Here is an 18,139-nt window from a genome sequence, read left to right as displayed (position 1 = left end):
CTGGCACTTGTATGGTGCGAATGTTACTTGCCACTTGTCAGCCCAAGCCTGGTTATTGTCCAGGTCTTGCTGCATTTGGACATGGACTGCTTCAGTATCTGAGGAGTCGCGAATGATGCTGAACATTGTGTAATCATCAGCGAACATTCTCATTTCTGACTTGATGATGGAAGGAAGGTCATTGATGAAGCAGCTGAAGATGGTTGGGCCCAGGACACTACCCTGAGGAAGTCCGGCAGAGATGTCCTGGAACTGAGATGAGTGACCTCCAACAACCACAACCATCTTCCTTTGTGCTCGGTATGACTCCAACCAGCAGAGAGTTGTCCCCGATTCCCAATGACTCCAGTTTTGCTTGGGCTCCTTGATTCCACACTCGGTCAAATGCTTCCTTGATGTCAAGGACAGTCACTTACCATTTTAAAAGTTAGACAGGCTGGGGGCTGATGCAGAGATGTCCAATGCTGGGAATGATAGCACTTCCAAAATGGTTCTTTTCTATCCTATACAAACTTTAAAAGTCTTAAGAATGACAGTAATTTAATGTGCAGCAACTCCACTGAAGCCATTTCTCATATAACCACCTTGTAATGTGCATTGCCTGATCATGACATACGTCTAAATAACTTGTTCTGACATGCTCAGTCTGCAGTCATTCGTGGCAATTGAAAACACAAATTTACTTCTTCCACACCTAGCCAAGCAGTTTCATCCCACTGGGTAAAAGAATATTTTATTCCCAAGATAAGGCACGACATGAAAAGTATCAAAAGTCTGAAAACATTGAATGATGCTGCGGATTGTTTGACCATCCTGAATAGAGCAAGACAATCAAATGACACGTTTTGGCTCACGATAAATCTAGGCTTTTAAACACAAGTCCTAGGAAGTACTGGGGTATTTTGGACCAACAGTTTGAACACTGGGATTCACAATCAATAACTGATCTCCTCAAAAGTAAAACACATTAGTGACCCACCAGAGAGAGTTATCAAAAAAATCAAAAGGTGATAGAAGGTTCACAACTTATCCTCACTCTGGGCTGGGCGCCCTTTCAAATGTCAACAGCATTAGTATTAATCTTCCCTGGCAGTAGCAAGGCAGTCTTTACAGAGCAAGTTGCATTCATCATGATGAAACAGCAGGTATTTAACCATTTCCAAGGCAGCCCTCGACTCTTAAGTTGTGTCAAGTGGGTCCTTCAATCATCATGCAATAACATATTCATGATCATAGAATACAATCAGAGCACAAGAGGCAGCCGTGTCCTAATAATCCTCTGCATTAAATAATATTTCCTGGTCTCTCCCTTAAATTTATGCCCTTTTGTTACTGGCTCACCAACCTGAGAAACATATTGTTTCTCTTTACTCTTGAAAATCCATTAATTTTAAAAACCGCAATGAGATCAGTCAGTGTTTTGTTGCAATGTCGGATGTCTCATCTTTCAGATGTGACTTGAAGCAGAGGGCCCATCTCTTTACCCAGGCTGACATGAGATCTAATATTGCTTTTATAAACAACTTTAGGGAGCTCGCCCAATATCATAGTCAATATTCCTTCCTACACCAAAACCGCCAACTTGCTGCTTTGTGGGGCTTTGCTCTGCACAAATTGGCTGCCAAATCTGCCTATATGCATACAATAACTACACTTCAAAAGTAGGAATTTGATTCGAAAGGTGCTTTGGGTTGTCCTGAAGATATGGTAAGGTGTTATATAAATCCAAGTTCCTTCTTTTCACTTGAACAATCAAACAGGACATCAATAGAACATGTCATTCAAAGGATGCTGTATTTTCTCTGCACCAGAATCAGTCTATATACAAATATATATATAATCGTACTTGAACATGGCACTTCAACACATGGCATCAAAGGCCATCAAAGGGTGTGATTAAGCTGTAGAAATTATGTGCTGAAGGCTTAAGGTTTAATAGTTGGAGATTTGGAAAGGCAGTTCTAAGTGACATGGGGGAAGTGCTTTTTTTTTCAGGAATGTACACAGAAGGAAGTCGGACAGGGAGGGGGAAATGCATGTGGGTGGAGAGCCACACAAAGGAGTCAGAGGTGGCCTTATCTATGATTGCCACAGTGAGAATAGAAAGGCCAAATGAGGCAGCAAGTTCAGAGGCATAGCCATACTATCTATAGGGAGGTTTAAATGAAGCAAGAGATGGAGGGATGATAAGAGTACAGTGGACTCAGAGGAGAGACAACATGATGAGTTGAGATGGAGATTATAATTACCAAAGATGAGAAGTCACTCAGTACAGATACTGAGACAGGAAAGTAGGTGAAACTTGGTGTAGTACTTGGATGGGTGGTAGAGAACAAGGATTTTAAACCAGAGGAAAGCAAATTGGATCAAGGTGAGATACACAAAGGAGGATAAGGTGCCAGAGAAGTCAGGGAACAGACAAAGATGTGATTTGGTGTTAACAAGCAGACCATCACAAATCAGTTTGCCGCACAAAGTACCAGAAGGAAAACCCAGAAGAGAAGTTTCATTAAGGGGAAAGGTGTCATCATTCATCTGCCAGGTTTCAGTCAAGGCCATGATGTCAATGCAACATACACAATAAGCTCATGGATGGTATGGGTCTTGTTCCCAAGTGAATGTACATTTATAGAAGGAAATGTGAAGGGGGCACTGATAGCTGATCTGTTGGCAGAGACCAGAAAGATCCCTGGTCCGTGCTGAGATGGTCAATTTCAAATTGGACACTACAATTGCTTTTCATTTTGTTACAGACAGGAGGGGGTTTAATTTAAACACCCCTGATTTCTCTTCTCACCTCCGATTTCCCCCTTTATAGGTGGTGGTGTACTTCCCAACCCCTCAGTTTTGGTGTAATCCAATTTCTATTAATAACCCCACAGAAAACTTGATATACGGTGAACTCAGAGGGTTAGTTTGTTCACACACACTCAACCTGGGAAGGGGTGTGACTATGCATTACCACAATAAACAGGGAATAGAGAAAGAAAGATTTACAGGGCAAAGAATTATTGTTTCACGTGAGTCCAGGGCCCAGAATCAAAGACCAATGGTGTATTCCTTCACAGGGGTCAGCAGGCTGAACTAATGCTGGATAATTCACTTTTCCAGTAGAATTGACTTCCACGATGAGATGGCAGGCAGGGATGAATCGATCTTGCAGGCGAGGGTACAGAAGTTCCAGTAGGGACAGTGTAGATGGGGGCCAGGCACTAAAACCTGGACAGAGCCTCTTTTCTGGGTTGCTGCTTGGTAGATGAAAGGTGGCAGACTGATTTGGAGGGGGGTGGGGGTCGGCAGAGGAGCGGCAGGGGAGCGGGGGCTGCTGGTCATGAAACATGACTGCTACCTCCCCGCTTTGGTTTTGACTAACCGTGTATGTTCCTTTGTCTGGATTCCTGAGATTGTTAACGTTACAACCATTAAGAATTTGAAAGTTACAGGCTAGTAGCAGAGTAGTGGACTCCAGGTGGCCAGGCGTGGCTTATGAAATGTAGATGGACTTTGTATAATTCCCATTGAATTTGGTCTCTGCTGCTCACGGGAATCATTAGCATCACGTCAGAGATAAAGAGGTGCAAATGTCTTCGATGCTGCTAGATTAGCTCCTACTGTTCAAAGGTCACAGCCTGATATAGCTTGAGTCATTTTAAAAAGGTCATTGTCCAATTTTTTTAAATGTTAGAAATTAGCCATGATGTTATATGTATTATATATATTTCATTAAAATATACTGTGAGGTCTTAGCCCCACTACATTTTTTTTAAAGTCTCAATAATATTTAGGAGCTATGGTGCAGCAAGCATTTAATTAGTCATCCATGGGAGACAATTAATAGCTTCCAGCTAAGGCTTACAATATCAGAAGGAGGTGTGTAAACCTGCCTTGAAATGATGTAGGAGGACACATCTAATTGAAATGATAACCAAGTTCCAATTGCTTAAATAGTCTGTGCACATGATCCAGGAATGAAGCTCAGTGGTCACGCTAAAAACATACAAACTGAACCACAACATCTCGGCATCGATTTATGCACACCTAACAGCTAAAAGCAAATTGCTGCTTCTCCTCCTCCATGCGCACTCCACAACCCCATATTGTAATACCTTGTGAGTTCCCACAATGGTTTACATAGGATATCCTATGTCCAAGCTGTCAGGCTGTATTTGTCCTAAAGAATATCCAAATCAAATGGCAGAAAATATGGCTGGCTTTGCAGTCAATGCCTCTTGCAGAACAATACAACCCTTCACAGCAGTGGGAAGTACCTTTTCTGGATGATTTCTTGGCCACTGCTTTGAAGTTTCTGACAATTGTACTCTGATTAGTAATTTGTTTGCTTTATGAGATTAATTTCCTGGTTGATGAGGTGTTAATAGATGATGATCACACTACCTAGACCCTTTAACTTCACTCAGAGGTCAGTGCCAATGACAAGAAGGCGGCAACATGTCTCCCTCAGGTAAATGATTATAATTCCCACATATTGCTTATATTATAATTATATTTTTGTAAGGTTTCTAACCTTGTGGATCACAGTTTAAACATGCAAATTGTCTCAACAGGATGCAGATCCATTTCTTAAAAATGTAAATCAAAACTTATAGCTAGGAAACTAATACTAATACAAATCTATCGGCAAAATGGCCGTAGTGATTCCTCAAAAAAGTTATTTCTCTCTTGCACAATTTGTTTTCACGTTTTAGTGCAAATTAGATCATCTTTAACATCTCACTGACAAAAACGACATCATGTTGAAATGAAACTCTTCTTACAGTCAATAAACTGAGCGCGACCATGAAAGGGACATATCTGGGTGGTTAGGTTTGATGCTCTCATTAGGTGTTTAATTCTACCAAAATCGGAATTGCAAACCCAAAAGTTGTTTTCCATAGAGTTCTTCCTGTATGAAACAAAATCTATCCTGAGTTTATATCCCTTATAAATACCTGGATTTAACCCAATCAGCTTTCGCTCCTCCCCTCCTGAAGGCACTGAGTCATATTCAGGAGTGGTTCCAAAGGGAAGTGGGTGGTGCACCAGATTAAATTCAGTCTTTCATCTCCAGGAAAGGAGTTTAAATCCAGGCCAGATGAATGAGATCCAAATCTCCTGTCTGCCAACATGCAATTCAGCAACTAATTGGCAGTCAGAAAGGCCACAGGCTGGCTGGTCTAAGAAACAAAAAAATATAATCATGTTGCTGAAGGAGAGGATGCTCTTTACAGGCTGTGGTTGAGGGACTTAGTTGGGGAGGCATACTCTGCACCTACCTGTGCAATACCTGACCAGGGAGTGCTCAATTCAAACAATGAAATGGGACAAGCTCTGACCCTATTCACCAACATCCCTCGCCGTGATTAATTTGCAAAATCTCAAAGCTTGCTGTGCTTGAAGCTTAGATTAAATAAGAAAATAAAGATCAAAATACCAATGACCATACAGTACATGTAACAAGTGAAGGGGGCACTCAATCGAGCACATACCTCCACTACACTGTGTAACTCAATGTTATTACAATTATGCAGCTCTTCCTTGAGACTTATCCTTGCCTGGTTGATGCTCTTAACTATAAAGCAGAAAAAATAAATATTTCTAATAAGAGCTTCCCTCCCAGTGAGGAGACTTCTGGCCAATCCACATCAAACAACCTGCTCTGAAAATTCCACTCACATTGACAGTTGTGACACATTTCACCACAGCAGCTAAAACTATCAATCACCAAACATTGTAAATAAAAGTCAATTTGCCCCATTTCCCAATGTTAAAAGATCCTTTAAAACTTCCAACATCTGGATTCGGATCCACATCTTCTTCAAAAACTAATCAGTTCTTCGTTGGGCCATATCCTATCTGGGTACCCAAGTTTCGTTGAAATCCATCCATTAGTCTTCCTGGTGGAGGTAAAGTTGTGAAAAGACAAGACAGCAGATGGTTCATCATAAAACAGGCATTTTTAAAAAAAATATTGACAAGTGCACAAGGGACATGTAGAAAAGGCCTCCCAGATGAGAGAAAAACATTCAAATTTGGACATAATGTTGCACAGCAATTCTGTTAATTATATGTAAGTAAATCAGATCAAGTAGGAGATTCCTATTCTGGGAATTTGTGTTCCATAGAGTTCTTCCTGCATGAACTAAAATATATCCTGATTTTACATCCTTGGTAAATATCTGGATTTAACCCAATCAACTTTCTGGAAAGAAGATATGAAGAAAAATAACTAATCTGTGCCAACATAAGGCCTTTGGACCATAGCCTTTTTATTTCCGAATCATGAAATATTTGACAATCGGCATACATGCCCTTCAGCTCCATCAGAGGTCCAACTTAAGAGTTTTGTGTTTGTCCAGAATTCCCAGTCAACAATTTATCACCGACTACCAAACTATGCAGCAATCAGTCCAAGTCCAGAGCTGTTGTATCATAGGAACATATGAAAATTGGTGGACAGGAATAACTCCACCAGTCCATTCAGCCTGTTCGCATACAGTTGTGAAGCCTTATGCATCACAACAGGTACATACTCCACCCAGAGCCATTTAATTTCCTGGGAGTAGCAAAAATCCAAATAGAAACACAGGCCAATTTGGGGGAAGAATCTGAAATATTCCCCTCTGACTCTGAGGGGATCAAAATTGTTCAGGATGTTTTTCAGATGGGAGGTGCTTTGTAGTGGTGTTCTCCATGAGTCAGTTTTAGTTCCATACTTCATGAAATTTGTTATAAACGAATTACACTTATACGTAGGGAGCAGCATTATAAAGTTTACAGATATGAAATGCTTGACCCTATGCCAATTTGCGTATGGCTCAGGTAACAACCCAGAGATTCACATAGGGTCAAGTGGATTAGAGAATTAACATACGAATTAGGAGCAGGAGTAGGCCACTCGGCCCTTCGAGCCTGTTCCGCCATTCAGTAAGAGCATGGCTGATCTGAATGTAACCTCAACTCCACATTTCTGCCTATCCCCAATAACCTTTCACCCCCTTGCTTATCAAGAATCTATCCACCTCTGCCTTAAAGGCATTCAAAGGCTCTGCTTCCACCGCCTTTTGAGGAAGAGAGTTCCAAAGACTCACTACTCTCGGAGAGAAAAAACTTCTCCTCCTCTCTGTCCTAAATAGGAGACTCATTATTTTTAAACAGTGGCCCCAAGTACTAGATTCTCCCACAAGAGCAAACATCCTCTCCACATCCACCCTGTCAAGACCCCTCAGGTTCTTATGTTTCAACCAAGTCACCTCTTACTCTTCTAAACTCCAGCGGATAGATGCCTAGCCTATCCAACTTTTTCTCTTAAGACAATCCAAGTTTTCGTTTAGTAATCTTTCTCTGAACTGCTTCCAATGCATTTACATCCTTCCTTAAATAAGGAGACCAATACTGTACACGGTTTCCAGATATGGTCTAGCCAATGCTCTGTATAACTCAAGCATAACCTCCCTACTTTTGTATTCAATTCCTTTTGCAATAAATGATAACATTCTATTAGCTTTCCTAATTACTTGCTGTACCTACATACTAGCCTTTTGCAATTATTCACTCGGACCTCTAGGTTACAATGAGATCAGCCATGATCTTACTGAATGGCAGAGCAGGCTCGAAGGGCCGAGTGGCCTACTCCTGCTCCTAATTCTTATGTTCGTTGTAGATCCCTCGGCATCTCAGAGCTCTGCAATCTTTCACCATTTAGATAATAAGCTTCTTTTTTATTCTTACTGCCAGAAGAGACAATTTCACACTTTCCCACATTCTACTCCATTTGCCAGGTCTTTGCCCACTCAATAAACCTCTCTACATCCCTTTGTAGCCTCCTTATGTCCTTTTCACATCTTACTATCCTACCTATCTTTACATCATTAGCAAATTTAGCAACCATACCTTCGGTCCCTTCATCCAAGTCATTTATATGAACTGTAAAAAGTTGAGGCCTCAGCACTGATCCTTGTGGCACACCACTTATTACATCTTGCCAACCAGAAAGAGACCCATTTATGCTTATCCTTGGTTTCCTGTTAGCTAGCCAATCTTCCATCCATGCTAATACGTTACCCCCTACACCATGGGTTTTTATTTTTCGCAATAACCTTCGATGTGGCACTTTATCAAATGCATTCTGGAAACCTAAGTGTAGTACATCCACTGGTTCCCCTTTATCCACAGCACATGCGACTCTTTCAAAGAACTCAAATAAATTAGTTAAACATGATTTCCTTTTTACAAAACCATGTTGACTCTGCCTGATTATCCTGAATTTTTCCCCAATGCCCTGCCATAACATCTTTAATAATAGCTTCTAACATTTCCCTATGACAGATGTTAAGCTAACTGGCCTGTAGTTTCCTGCTTTCTGTCTCCCTCCCTCTTTGAATAAAGGAGTTACATTAGCTATTTTCCAATCAAGTGGAACCTTCCCCAAATCCAGGGCATTTTTGAAAATTAAAACCACCGGATCAACTATCTCACCTCTTTTAAGACACTAGGATGAAGTCCCTCAAGGCCTGGGCACTGGTCAGCCCACAGCTCCAACAATTTTCTCAGTACCACTTCCCTGGTGATTGTAATTTTCCCGAGTTCCTCCCTCCCTTCCATTTCCTGATTTTCAGAATTAAGAGTGTGTCTCAAAGAATAATGTGGGAAGAAGGGTTTCAGTTCATGGGTCACTGACACCAGTACTGGGGGAAAAGAACGCTATTCTTTTGGGATTGGCTCTACTTAACTAGGCTGGGATCCATTTCCTAGCGGTTCTTATAACTAGATCTATGAATAGGGCCTTAAACTAGAAGGGGTGGAGGAGAGATAAGGTGAAGGAAGATTTAGAAACTTAAAGACAAATATTGAGGCAATAGAGCAGTGAAGCGATTTGGGTAAAGACAAGGAGATTGGATTAGGAAGGGACAAAGAGTTTAATGGTCATTGTGTAACAGCAAATAAGGAGCATGCAAAGACAGGTAGTAAAAGATAAAAGTCTCTTTACCTGAATGCATAAAACATTTATAATAAAATAGATGAACCAGCAATACAAATAGAGTTAAATGGTTTAGATCTAATCTATTGCAGAGACATGGTTACAAAGTTACCAAGATTGGGAAATAAATATTCTAGGGTATGCAACATTTCAAGAAGGCAGGCAGAATGGAAAAGGAGGAGTATCCCCGATAGTAAAGGATAACATAAGAACAGAAAACTAAGCAACGATCTTGGCTCAGAAGACGAGGAAGTAGAATCAGTATGGGCAGAGATTAGGAATAACAAGGGTCAGAAAAAGCTGCTGGGAGTAGGTTATAGGCCCCCTAACAGACTATTGGGCAGAGCATTAAGCAAAATATAATTAAGAGCTTGTAACAAAGGATATGTAATAATCAGGGCAGACTTTAATCTTCAAATAGACTGGATAAACTAAACTGGCAAAGATCGTGTTTCAGGCAGGTTTATAGAATGGTTTTGCACCAGTTTCCTGCAACAGCGTGTTATGGAGCCAACTAAGGATAAAGCCATTTTAAATCTCATATTGTGGAACCAAATAACATTAATTAGTAATCTCACAGTAAAATATCCTCTGGGAAAAAGTCATCATAATACAACAGAATTCCATATTATGCTTGATAGCCCAAACAAAGCCAATTACATAGGTGTGAGGGGAGAGCTGGCTAAGGCTGACTGACAAAATAGGCTAAAAGACATGGTGATAAATCAACAGCGGGAAACATTGAAAGGAACAACCTAAAATGTTCAACAAAAATGGCAGAGACATTGAGCAAATATTTTGTGTCTGCCTTCAGAAGGCACAAATTACAAACCAGAAATAGAGGGTGACCAAGGGGCTAATAAGAGCGAGGAACTTAAGTGATTAATATCAACACAGAAAAATAAGCAGAGAAACTCAAGGGACTAAAACCCAACAGACCCAAAGAACACAAAGGCCTACATCCTTGGGTTCTAAAAAAGAAGGTGCAGAGATGGTGGAAGTGCTGGTTATGATTTTCCAAAATTCCCAAGATTCTAGCATGGTCCCAGCAGATTGGAATTTCGCAAATATAACAACACTATTCATGAAAGAGGAAGAAAGGACCCAATGGCCTAGATCTGAGAGGTCTAAAAGAGGTAGCTGCAGAGAGTGGGTGCAATGGGCATGATCTTCCAAAATTCTAGATTCTAAAATGGTTCCAATGGATCGGAAGGTAGCAAATGTACTGCATTGTGGAAGCACAATCACCAATAGGGCTACAGTGAATCTAGGAAGGTGGCCCACCACCAGGGCAACCAGGATTGGGTAATAAATACCACATTACTAACATAACACATATCCTGAAGACAATAACAAAAATTCCCTCAAAAGTCAGAGTGCAAACAGAAATCCTGAGTTACGACAGAGTTAATATGAAGCAGTGATATAAAAAGACAAAATCACTAGAACCTATTGTATACTAGTTATCTTAATCACTTAAGGACAACGCACGTCTCAGCATACTTTAATGATAAACAAAAATCCATCAGTGGAAAGGCCACAACTCTAATAATGTGTTTTTATAGATAATGGATTATGGAGCATGCACATCAGACACTGCGTCATGAGTTTATTTTTAACATTGGAATTATGTACAAACATCCAGAGTCTGGACACATCATTCACATTTAGAAACCCTGAGGGCAGGGTAACTGCCACAAGCCTGCAATTGTCTGACTGTCTTACATGCAAACACACATTTTACACTGGGGAATTAAATAGAATTATTTTTTCACAGCACAAACCGGAACTGGATGGTTAACATATTGCTATAAACTGAGCACCAAACATAGCGTCAACTGAGATGTTACATAAAGGAAACTTCCTTGCCAGCTCCAGATGCATCACCCAAAAGACCAAAATCATTTTCATTTTTTTAAAATTTTGAGCCAAAATAGAGAATATCACCAAGCTATTCGACTGAGGGGGTAGCACAACCAAGGCGCATGCCAGCCACACACAACTCAGAGGGTGCAGACACACACACTCTCTTGCAGCAGTTACAAGGGGATGGGAATGCAAGTCACTTCCCCCCCCCCCACCTCTTTCCGAGGACAATTCTAATACCACCTGGGTGAAATCAGTACACTCAAAACATACCAATTAGTCTGGACTTGTTCCTAGCTTTATTGCAGCAGTTTACACTGGTAGAAGTGCTTAAACAATTTTTCAACTGTGGAACAGCAATTGAAACAGCAATTGAAACAGCAATAGAAGATGCAACAATGTGCAAACCCCACTATGTGTTATTGAAAAGAGATGATGCAGTAAACTGTTAAACACAGACTTCCGGGTCATCTTGTCAGTAGTAGAAATGTTCAAACTGCCGTTTTGCATGTAGCCACAGCAATCACGTGACAACAAAAGGAATATTGTTGTACTATTTTATTTAAATCCCTTGTTAACTTTTTAATGCAGGAGAAACAAACCACCACCTTTCTCCTTTATAGATCATATGTCAGCACACAGCAGTCTCTACCTTCCAGTACACCAGAACTTCCCCCAATATCATGTCAGGGACAAAACAATGTAGTTGCACAGTCACACCTCATATCACAATGTGCCTGACCCACACAGTGTCAGAGCAGCGGAAAGTTGTGGGTTTGTCTTTTTAACTTATTTATAAACACAAACACTGAAAAAATACTGAAGATTAATTTTTGTAGTTTTTTTTTAAAAGGGTGGCAAACCACAATACAATTCCTTCATTAGAAAGAAGCTCAAATGCCCAACAAACTATGGCTTTGGATTTCTTTTGTGGGGGTTGGGGTGGGGTGGGGGGGTGGGTGGCGAGGGAGGAGAAAGAGTTGGGTGGGAGAGTTTGGGGGAAGAGCAGGAATATCTCAGGAGGGGTCATTTCTCAATTAATTGATTTACAATTGCGTCCACATATCTCACATTTTAAATTGCTCAATCACAGCTCCAACATCTGGGAAGCCTCTTTTAATATCTCTCGCTCAATTCTGAACACAAAGAAGATTGCCAACTGATGGGAAACCATTCTGAGCTCTAACCAGCAACCTTTTTCTCCATAATCACAATGTTCGCATTGTCAAGAATGATCGCTGTGAGTGAACGATCTTCTTTCAATGTTCAAGCTCCAAATAAGCTGACTTTAAGCTCTTTCCCCCACCACTGCAACTATGTTTAGATTGAGACCAATGATCCATCGCCTACTCATTTTCCCAGGCCCTCAAAGCTGTGCAATTCTTAGCTTCTCTTACTCAGTCCTCCCTTTCTCCCAAGATCTTATTGGCTTTTAGAAAAGCAAGTGCGATACCTGAACCCAACTTTGCTAATTGTCTATTTGTTTTAGCCCCAGTGGGTCCTGCAGTCAGGGCTTAGCATTCCAAATAGGGCATTTAAATTCAAAAACAAAAATTGCTATTGACACTAAACCATGAAAAAAATGGCATGACAACATCTTTCTGAACAGCTAAAACATCTGACAACTGGAATATTTTATAAACAAGCATGAAATGGAAAAGGGACAACACTAAAGAACAGCTGCTCTTCGAAAAATCTCATTGGGAATGTTCAAAATTCTCACCTGAAAATTGTCAGGGAGACTAGTGGAGCTGAAAGGAGTTAGAACAGGAGCTTAAAGAAAAAGCATTTTGAATGTAATATGATCTCACCTCTTCTAAAGTTTTAAAAAATACAGAATTATTCAATAATTTTAGCTCTTTACTCATGAAGCTACTCTACAAAATCACAAAATCTACAAAATAATGTCAACGCATTTGCCGAAACACAAAATTAGATTAGAAATTGTCATTTTGGACCAGATACTAATCCAGAGATACCCAAGCCAACAAAAAGCAAGTTACAGCATGTTGAAGGAACTGCTTTCAGACACACCTTTACCACAAGTTATTAATAAAGTGCTTGATGGTGCAGGAACAGAGTAAACAAAAGTCTTCACATCCAGAAGATATTCACTTTTTTTTTGTTAAACTTAAAAATTCAAAAGAAAGGGGAACATTTGGAAAGCATAGAGTTGGTGGGGGTGTTGGTGTTGGTGGGAAGTGTAACTAAGTAAGTTCTTCATTTCAGCCAGACGGGGCCAGGCCGTCTGGATGCTAGCACTGCTATGATGTATTCAACTGCACCTTACAATAATATTGAGAAACAGCCAAACCCAGCCAACTCTTTCAAATCCATTCATTCAATGTGCCACCCATACAACCAGCTGCTGCCAATTGCTTGCACTTAACTACAGGTTAGGCAATTCAAGCAACCGTATATCATCCTCAAATTCTATTACCACAGACGTGAAAAAAAAAAGCTCTCAGTTTCACCCATTATGCTTTGTGCTTCTTTTCCAGATGATAATAAGCAACACAGCAAATAAAACAGCGAGTTGCCAAACAGAGACAACACATCAACAATTCAGGCCAGAAGTAAATTAAAAGGTGGGGTATCCAATTAAACATTTAAAAGCACTGACAAAAAAGGAGAGCGTCATTGCCCCAAAATTTCTCACTTCCACACTGTACTTTACCCATTTACGTCTTTGGGAACAGAAAATGCACAACATTATGACTCATTCCACTTGCTATTTTACTAAAGATATACTTCCCATTAGTTAGTGGTTCACAGTTCTATCCCACTCACCCTGGAGATGAAATTAACATTACACTGAAAAGTGGAGCTGCCTCTACATGGCATTGCAACATGGAAACATGTTCTTCAGCCCCAACAGTCTATGTTGGTGATCATCCTCCACAAGGAAGCCATCCTCATCCCCTGTTCCATTCATCTTAATCCACTGGCCCTCTTTCCTTCACCCAACTATTTAAGTTAAATGTTACCGTGGACCCTGCATCAATCATGAGCTATGGAAGTGCACTCTGCAGCCTGACAGACCTCCAGAAAAAAAAATAATTCTCTTGCTCTCTCTCCTAAATTTCTGAATCTTACATCTATGTTCTGGATCCCTCAACCCTTGGAAGTCTGCTTCTATCCACTCTGTACCATTCCTTCACAACTTTCAACATCTCAATACTATCACGTAGAAATAGCCATTATTTCAACAAAACAGCCCAAACTTTTCTCCCTTAATCTCTGTATTTTCTCACACCAAGCCACATCTTATTGAATCTGTGTTGCACCCTCTATATTGCTTGCACCTCCTTTAGAATCAAATACTGCATATAGTATTGTACTCCTAAGCTTTTATATAGATTTACTATTACTTCCATAGTCTACACCACTTGGCATAAAATCCCAGTCTCCCTTTTTATAAAATTTGTTCTTGTGATGTAAGTGTTGCTGGCAATGCCAGCATTTACTGCCTTCAATCCCTAATTGCCCTGGAGAAGGTAGTGGTGAGCCACCTTCTTGAACCACTGCAGGCCATGTCATGTAGGCACACACAGCACTGTTAGTAGGGTTCCAGGGTTTGGGCCCAGCAACAATAAAGGAACAGTGATATAGTTTCAGGTCAGGATGGTATGCGACTTATAGAGGAACTTGCAGCTGATAACATTCACGTACATCTACTGACCTTATATTTTTAGGGAAAAGACGTTGCAAGTTTGCAAGGTGCTGTCGAAAGAATCTTGGTAAGTTGCTGCAGTACATCTTGTACATTGTCCACACACCAGCCACTGTGTGCTGATGATAGAGGGAATATATGTTTATGGTGATGGATGGAGTGTCAATCGAGTGGCTGTTAGTTCTTGGATTGTGTTGAGTGTTATTTGAGTTGCATTCATCCAGGCCAGTGGAATGTATTCCATCACACTCCTGACTTGTGCCTTGTAGGTGGTGAATAGGCTTTGGATTCAGGAGGTGAGTTACTTGCCACAGAATTCCCAGCCTCTGACATTCTCTTGCGGCTACAGTATTTACAGCACAAGCCTGTGGATTGTCTGGTTTTGCTGCATGCAGGCACGGACTACAACAGTACTGAACAGTTGCGAATGGTACTGAAAACCGTGCAATCAGCAAACATCCCCACTTCTGATAGAGGGAAGGTCATGAAGCAGCTGAAGATGGTTTTTACCTGGGACACTACCCTGAAGAACTCCTGCAGTAATACCTGGGGCTTAGAGGATTGGTTATGGGTTGTTGGAGGCCTTTCACTTTGTGCTCAGTGTGACTCCAATCAATGGAAAGGTTCCCCCTGCCAGATTCCCAATGACTGCAATTTTGCCAGGGCTCCTTGGTCAAATGCTGCCTTGATGTCAAGGCCAGACACTTTCACCTCACTTCTGGAATTCAGCTCATGTCCATGTTCAGACCAAGGCTGTAATGAAGACTGAAGCCAAGCGGCCCTGGTGCAAAGCATTGGTGAGCAGGTTGTTGCTGAGTAAGTCCCAATTAACAGAACTGCTGATGACACCTCTCATCACTTGGCTGATAATTGAGAGTAGACTGATGTGATGGAAAATGGTTGGATTGGATCTGTCCTGCTTTTTGTGGGTAGGGCATGCCTGAGCAGTTTTTCACATTGCCAGGTAGATGCCACTGTTGTAGCTTTACTGGAACAACTTGACTAAAGTTGCGGCTGATTCTGGAGCATGAGTCTTCACAGCTAGGATGTTGTCAGGGCCCATAGCTTTTGCAGTATCCAGTGCTTTCAGCCATTTCATGATATCATGTGAATCAGTGAAATGGGCTGAAAAATGGTATCTGTGACACTGGGCACCTCCGGAGAAGGGAAAGTTTGATTATCCACCCGGTACTTATGGCAGACAATGGTTGCAAATTCTTCAGCCTTATCGTTTGAATCTATGTGCTGGGCTCCACCAAAAATCAAGCTGGGGATGTTTTTGGAGCCTTCTCCTCTAGTTAGTTGCTTAATTGTCCACCACTATTCAGGACATGGCAGGATTGCAGAGCTTAGATCTAATCGTTGGTGTGGGATCAATTAGGTCTGTCTATAGCATGCTGCTTCTGCTTTTTAGAATGCAAGTTGTCCTGTGTTGTAGCTTCACCAGGTTGATATCTCATTTTTAGGTATGCCTGGTGCTGCTCCTGGCGCACTTTCCTATACTCCTACTTATCCTTTTACAGCAATTGATTGACTTTCTGTTTCTAATAACTTGTGAACCTAAACCCAAAACTATCTGCTCAAATTCAAATGCAAATTTGGTCACCAGTTCCTTCAGCCCAATTCCAAATCATTGAAGTACACAGGTAATAAAAGTTGTTCCAAGCCAATGCTACCCAAATCCATCCAGCCTGGTGAACTGCCCTTAATTCCTGCTCAATTTCCTGCCTTCGAACTATTTTTTAATCCAATTTGCTACTCTTCCTATCTCTCCATACCCTTTAATCTTCTACAACAGTCTCATTTGTTATACCTTGTCAAATGTTTCCTGAAACTGCACCACATTCACTACATTTCTATATCTGACATATCAGTCATCTCCTCACATCGTAGTAGTACTGATTCTCCAATTCAGTGCATGCTTCACACTGTAGTGCATGGAATAGATGCAAAGGACAGAAAAGCAGAATTTGTGACTCAAATTGGGCCAGTTACTGAATGCGCCTGGTGACATTTCCAATCTGCTTCACAATAATTTTTTTTTTAAAAGGTATTCAGAGGCTATGCTTGCAATTTGTAACATTAAATTTTGTATCTGTAAATTCTCAAACTAATTTTCAAGTGGTATAAAATGACTACATATATATGATTAGAATGAGATATTTTTTTTCCAGACATAGTCACCTGCCACCAAACTTGAATAGGAGACTAATCTAAATTTCTCTTATGAAACAATTTTCACTATGAACACATTTCCAAGAGCTCCATTTCATCTGGATGTAATATGGTAACCCCACAGAAACTAAGTTAACGAAACAGGGCCACAAGAAATCAAAGTAGTTAAGTCAGCAGAGAAGTCAGTGGCAATTCTTTGATATTTTAACACTAGGCACAAAATATCAAACCCAAGATAGGACTTAAGATGCAAGATACCTTCATTTTCAGAAGCTGGGCAAGTCACCTTGAAGACCAGATCAAATGTTCTTTCTGGGCTCTCTCTGTTAAAGAAATAAAGCAAAAAGTTGATTCATCGGGTCGAGCATGTTGCTTTGCTACCTCAAGCTACTGACAAGAATACTTAAACCTATTATACATGTGAAAAATAATGTAACAAAATCTCTTGCAAGAGAAAAAAACATTATCAGGATCTGGAACAACTACAGATCCCCACCCCAATTTTCACGTTTCATAAGCAAGACATGACCTTTCAATCAGACTGCAACACATTCAGAATTTCATGGCATTCCAAAGCAGTCCAGATATTACGGATTTAGAGACAAGTGTGTTCAACTGAATGTACATATAGGAACAAGAGCAGGCCAATTAGACTCTCCCTCATTCTGCCATTCAATTAGATCATGGCTGATCTGTATCTTAACTCCATTTATTCATTTTGACCAATATTCTTTGACACCCCTTCCTAACAAAACATCATCGATCTCAGCCTTGATCCAACATTCACTACCTTTTGGTGAGAGAATATTCCAGAATTTTACTACCCTTTCTGTGAAGAAATACTTCTTGATTTCACCCTTGGCTCTAATTTTAATATTACACCCTCTTGTTCTAGATTTCATCCACCTGAGGATATAGATTCTCCTTATCTATTCTGTCAAATCCATTTTTAAGTACCTCAATTAGATCAATTGGTTCATGTAACCTGACACAACCCGTCAACACGGCCATTATTCTGGTGGATTCTTGAGGTGCAATTCCCATTTCTGAACATAATACTCCAAGTGAGGTCTGACCAAGGGTCTGTGCAAACTGGAGCATCAATTCCTCCTCATCTTCCAATATCCTTCAGATAACTGCCAACATACTGTTAGTCTTTTTGATTAATTTTTGGACCTGTTCACGAGCTTTAAGTGATTTGTGTACAGGGACACCCAAATCTATTAGCTCCTCTAGTTTTACAATCTTGAGAAAATACTCACATTTGCCTCTCTCGGATCCTTATGGAACACCATTTTGTCAGTTTTGCCCACTCATTCAATGAGCCTTTGCTCCCATCTACAACACTTACTGTGCCTCCCAATTTTGTGTCATCTGCAACTTCAATATGCAACTCTATTTCTTCATCCAAGTCATTGGTAAATATGTAAAAAAATGGAGTTCACAGT

The 18,139-nt window shown here is 40.6% G+C and overlaps 1 protein-coding gene across 3 annotated transcripts in view; it reads right to left on the bottom strand.

The window, feature by feature from the left end:
* The window catches only part of dennd1b (DENN/MADD domain containing 1B), a 278,033-nt gene that overhangs the window by 250,893 nt on the left and 9,001 nt on the right, over nucleotides 1-18,139 (bottom strand). For all 3 annotated transcript variants that reach the window (XM_078561729.1, XM_078561730.1, XM_078561731.1), the window contains exon 2: nucleotides 16,950-17,014. In XM_078561729.1, the coding sequence (XP_078417855.1) occupies nucleotides 16,950-17,014 (65 nt within the window). The remainder of the gene's footprint in view (nucleotides 1-16,949; nucleotides 17,015-18,139) is intronic.

Source organism: Cetorhinus maximus, chromosome 17, assembly GCF_964194155.1.
Source record: "Cetorhinus maximus chromosome 17, sCetMax3.hap1.1, whole genome shotgun sequence".
NCBI classification, from domain to species: domain Eukaryota; kingdom Metazoa; phylum Chordata; class Chondrichthyes; order Lamniformes; family Cetorhinidae; genus Cetorhinus; species Cetorhinus maximus.
Note: the sequence above shows the minus strand (reverse complement) of the source record. Positions and strands in the feature narration are given on the sequence as shown.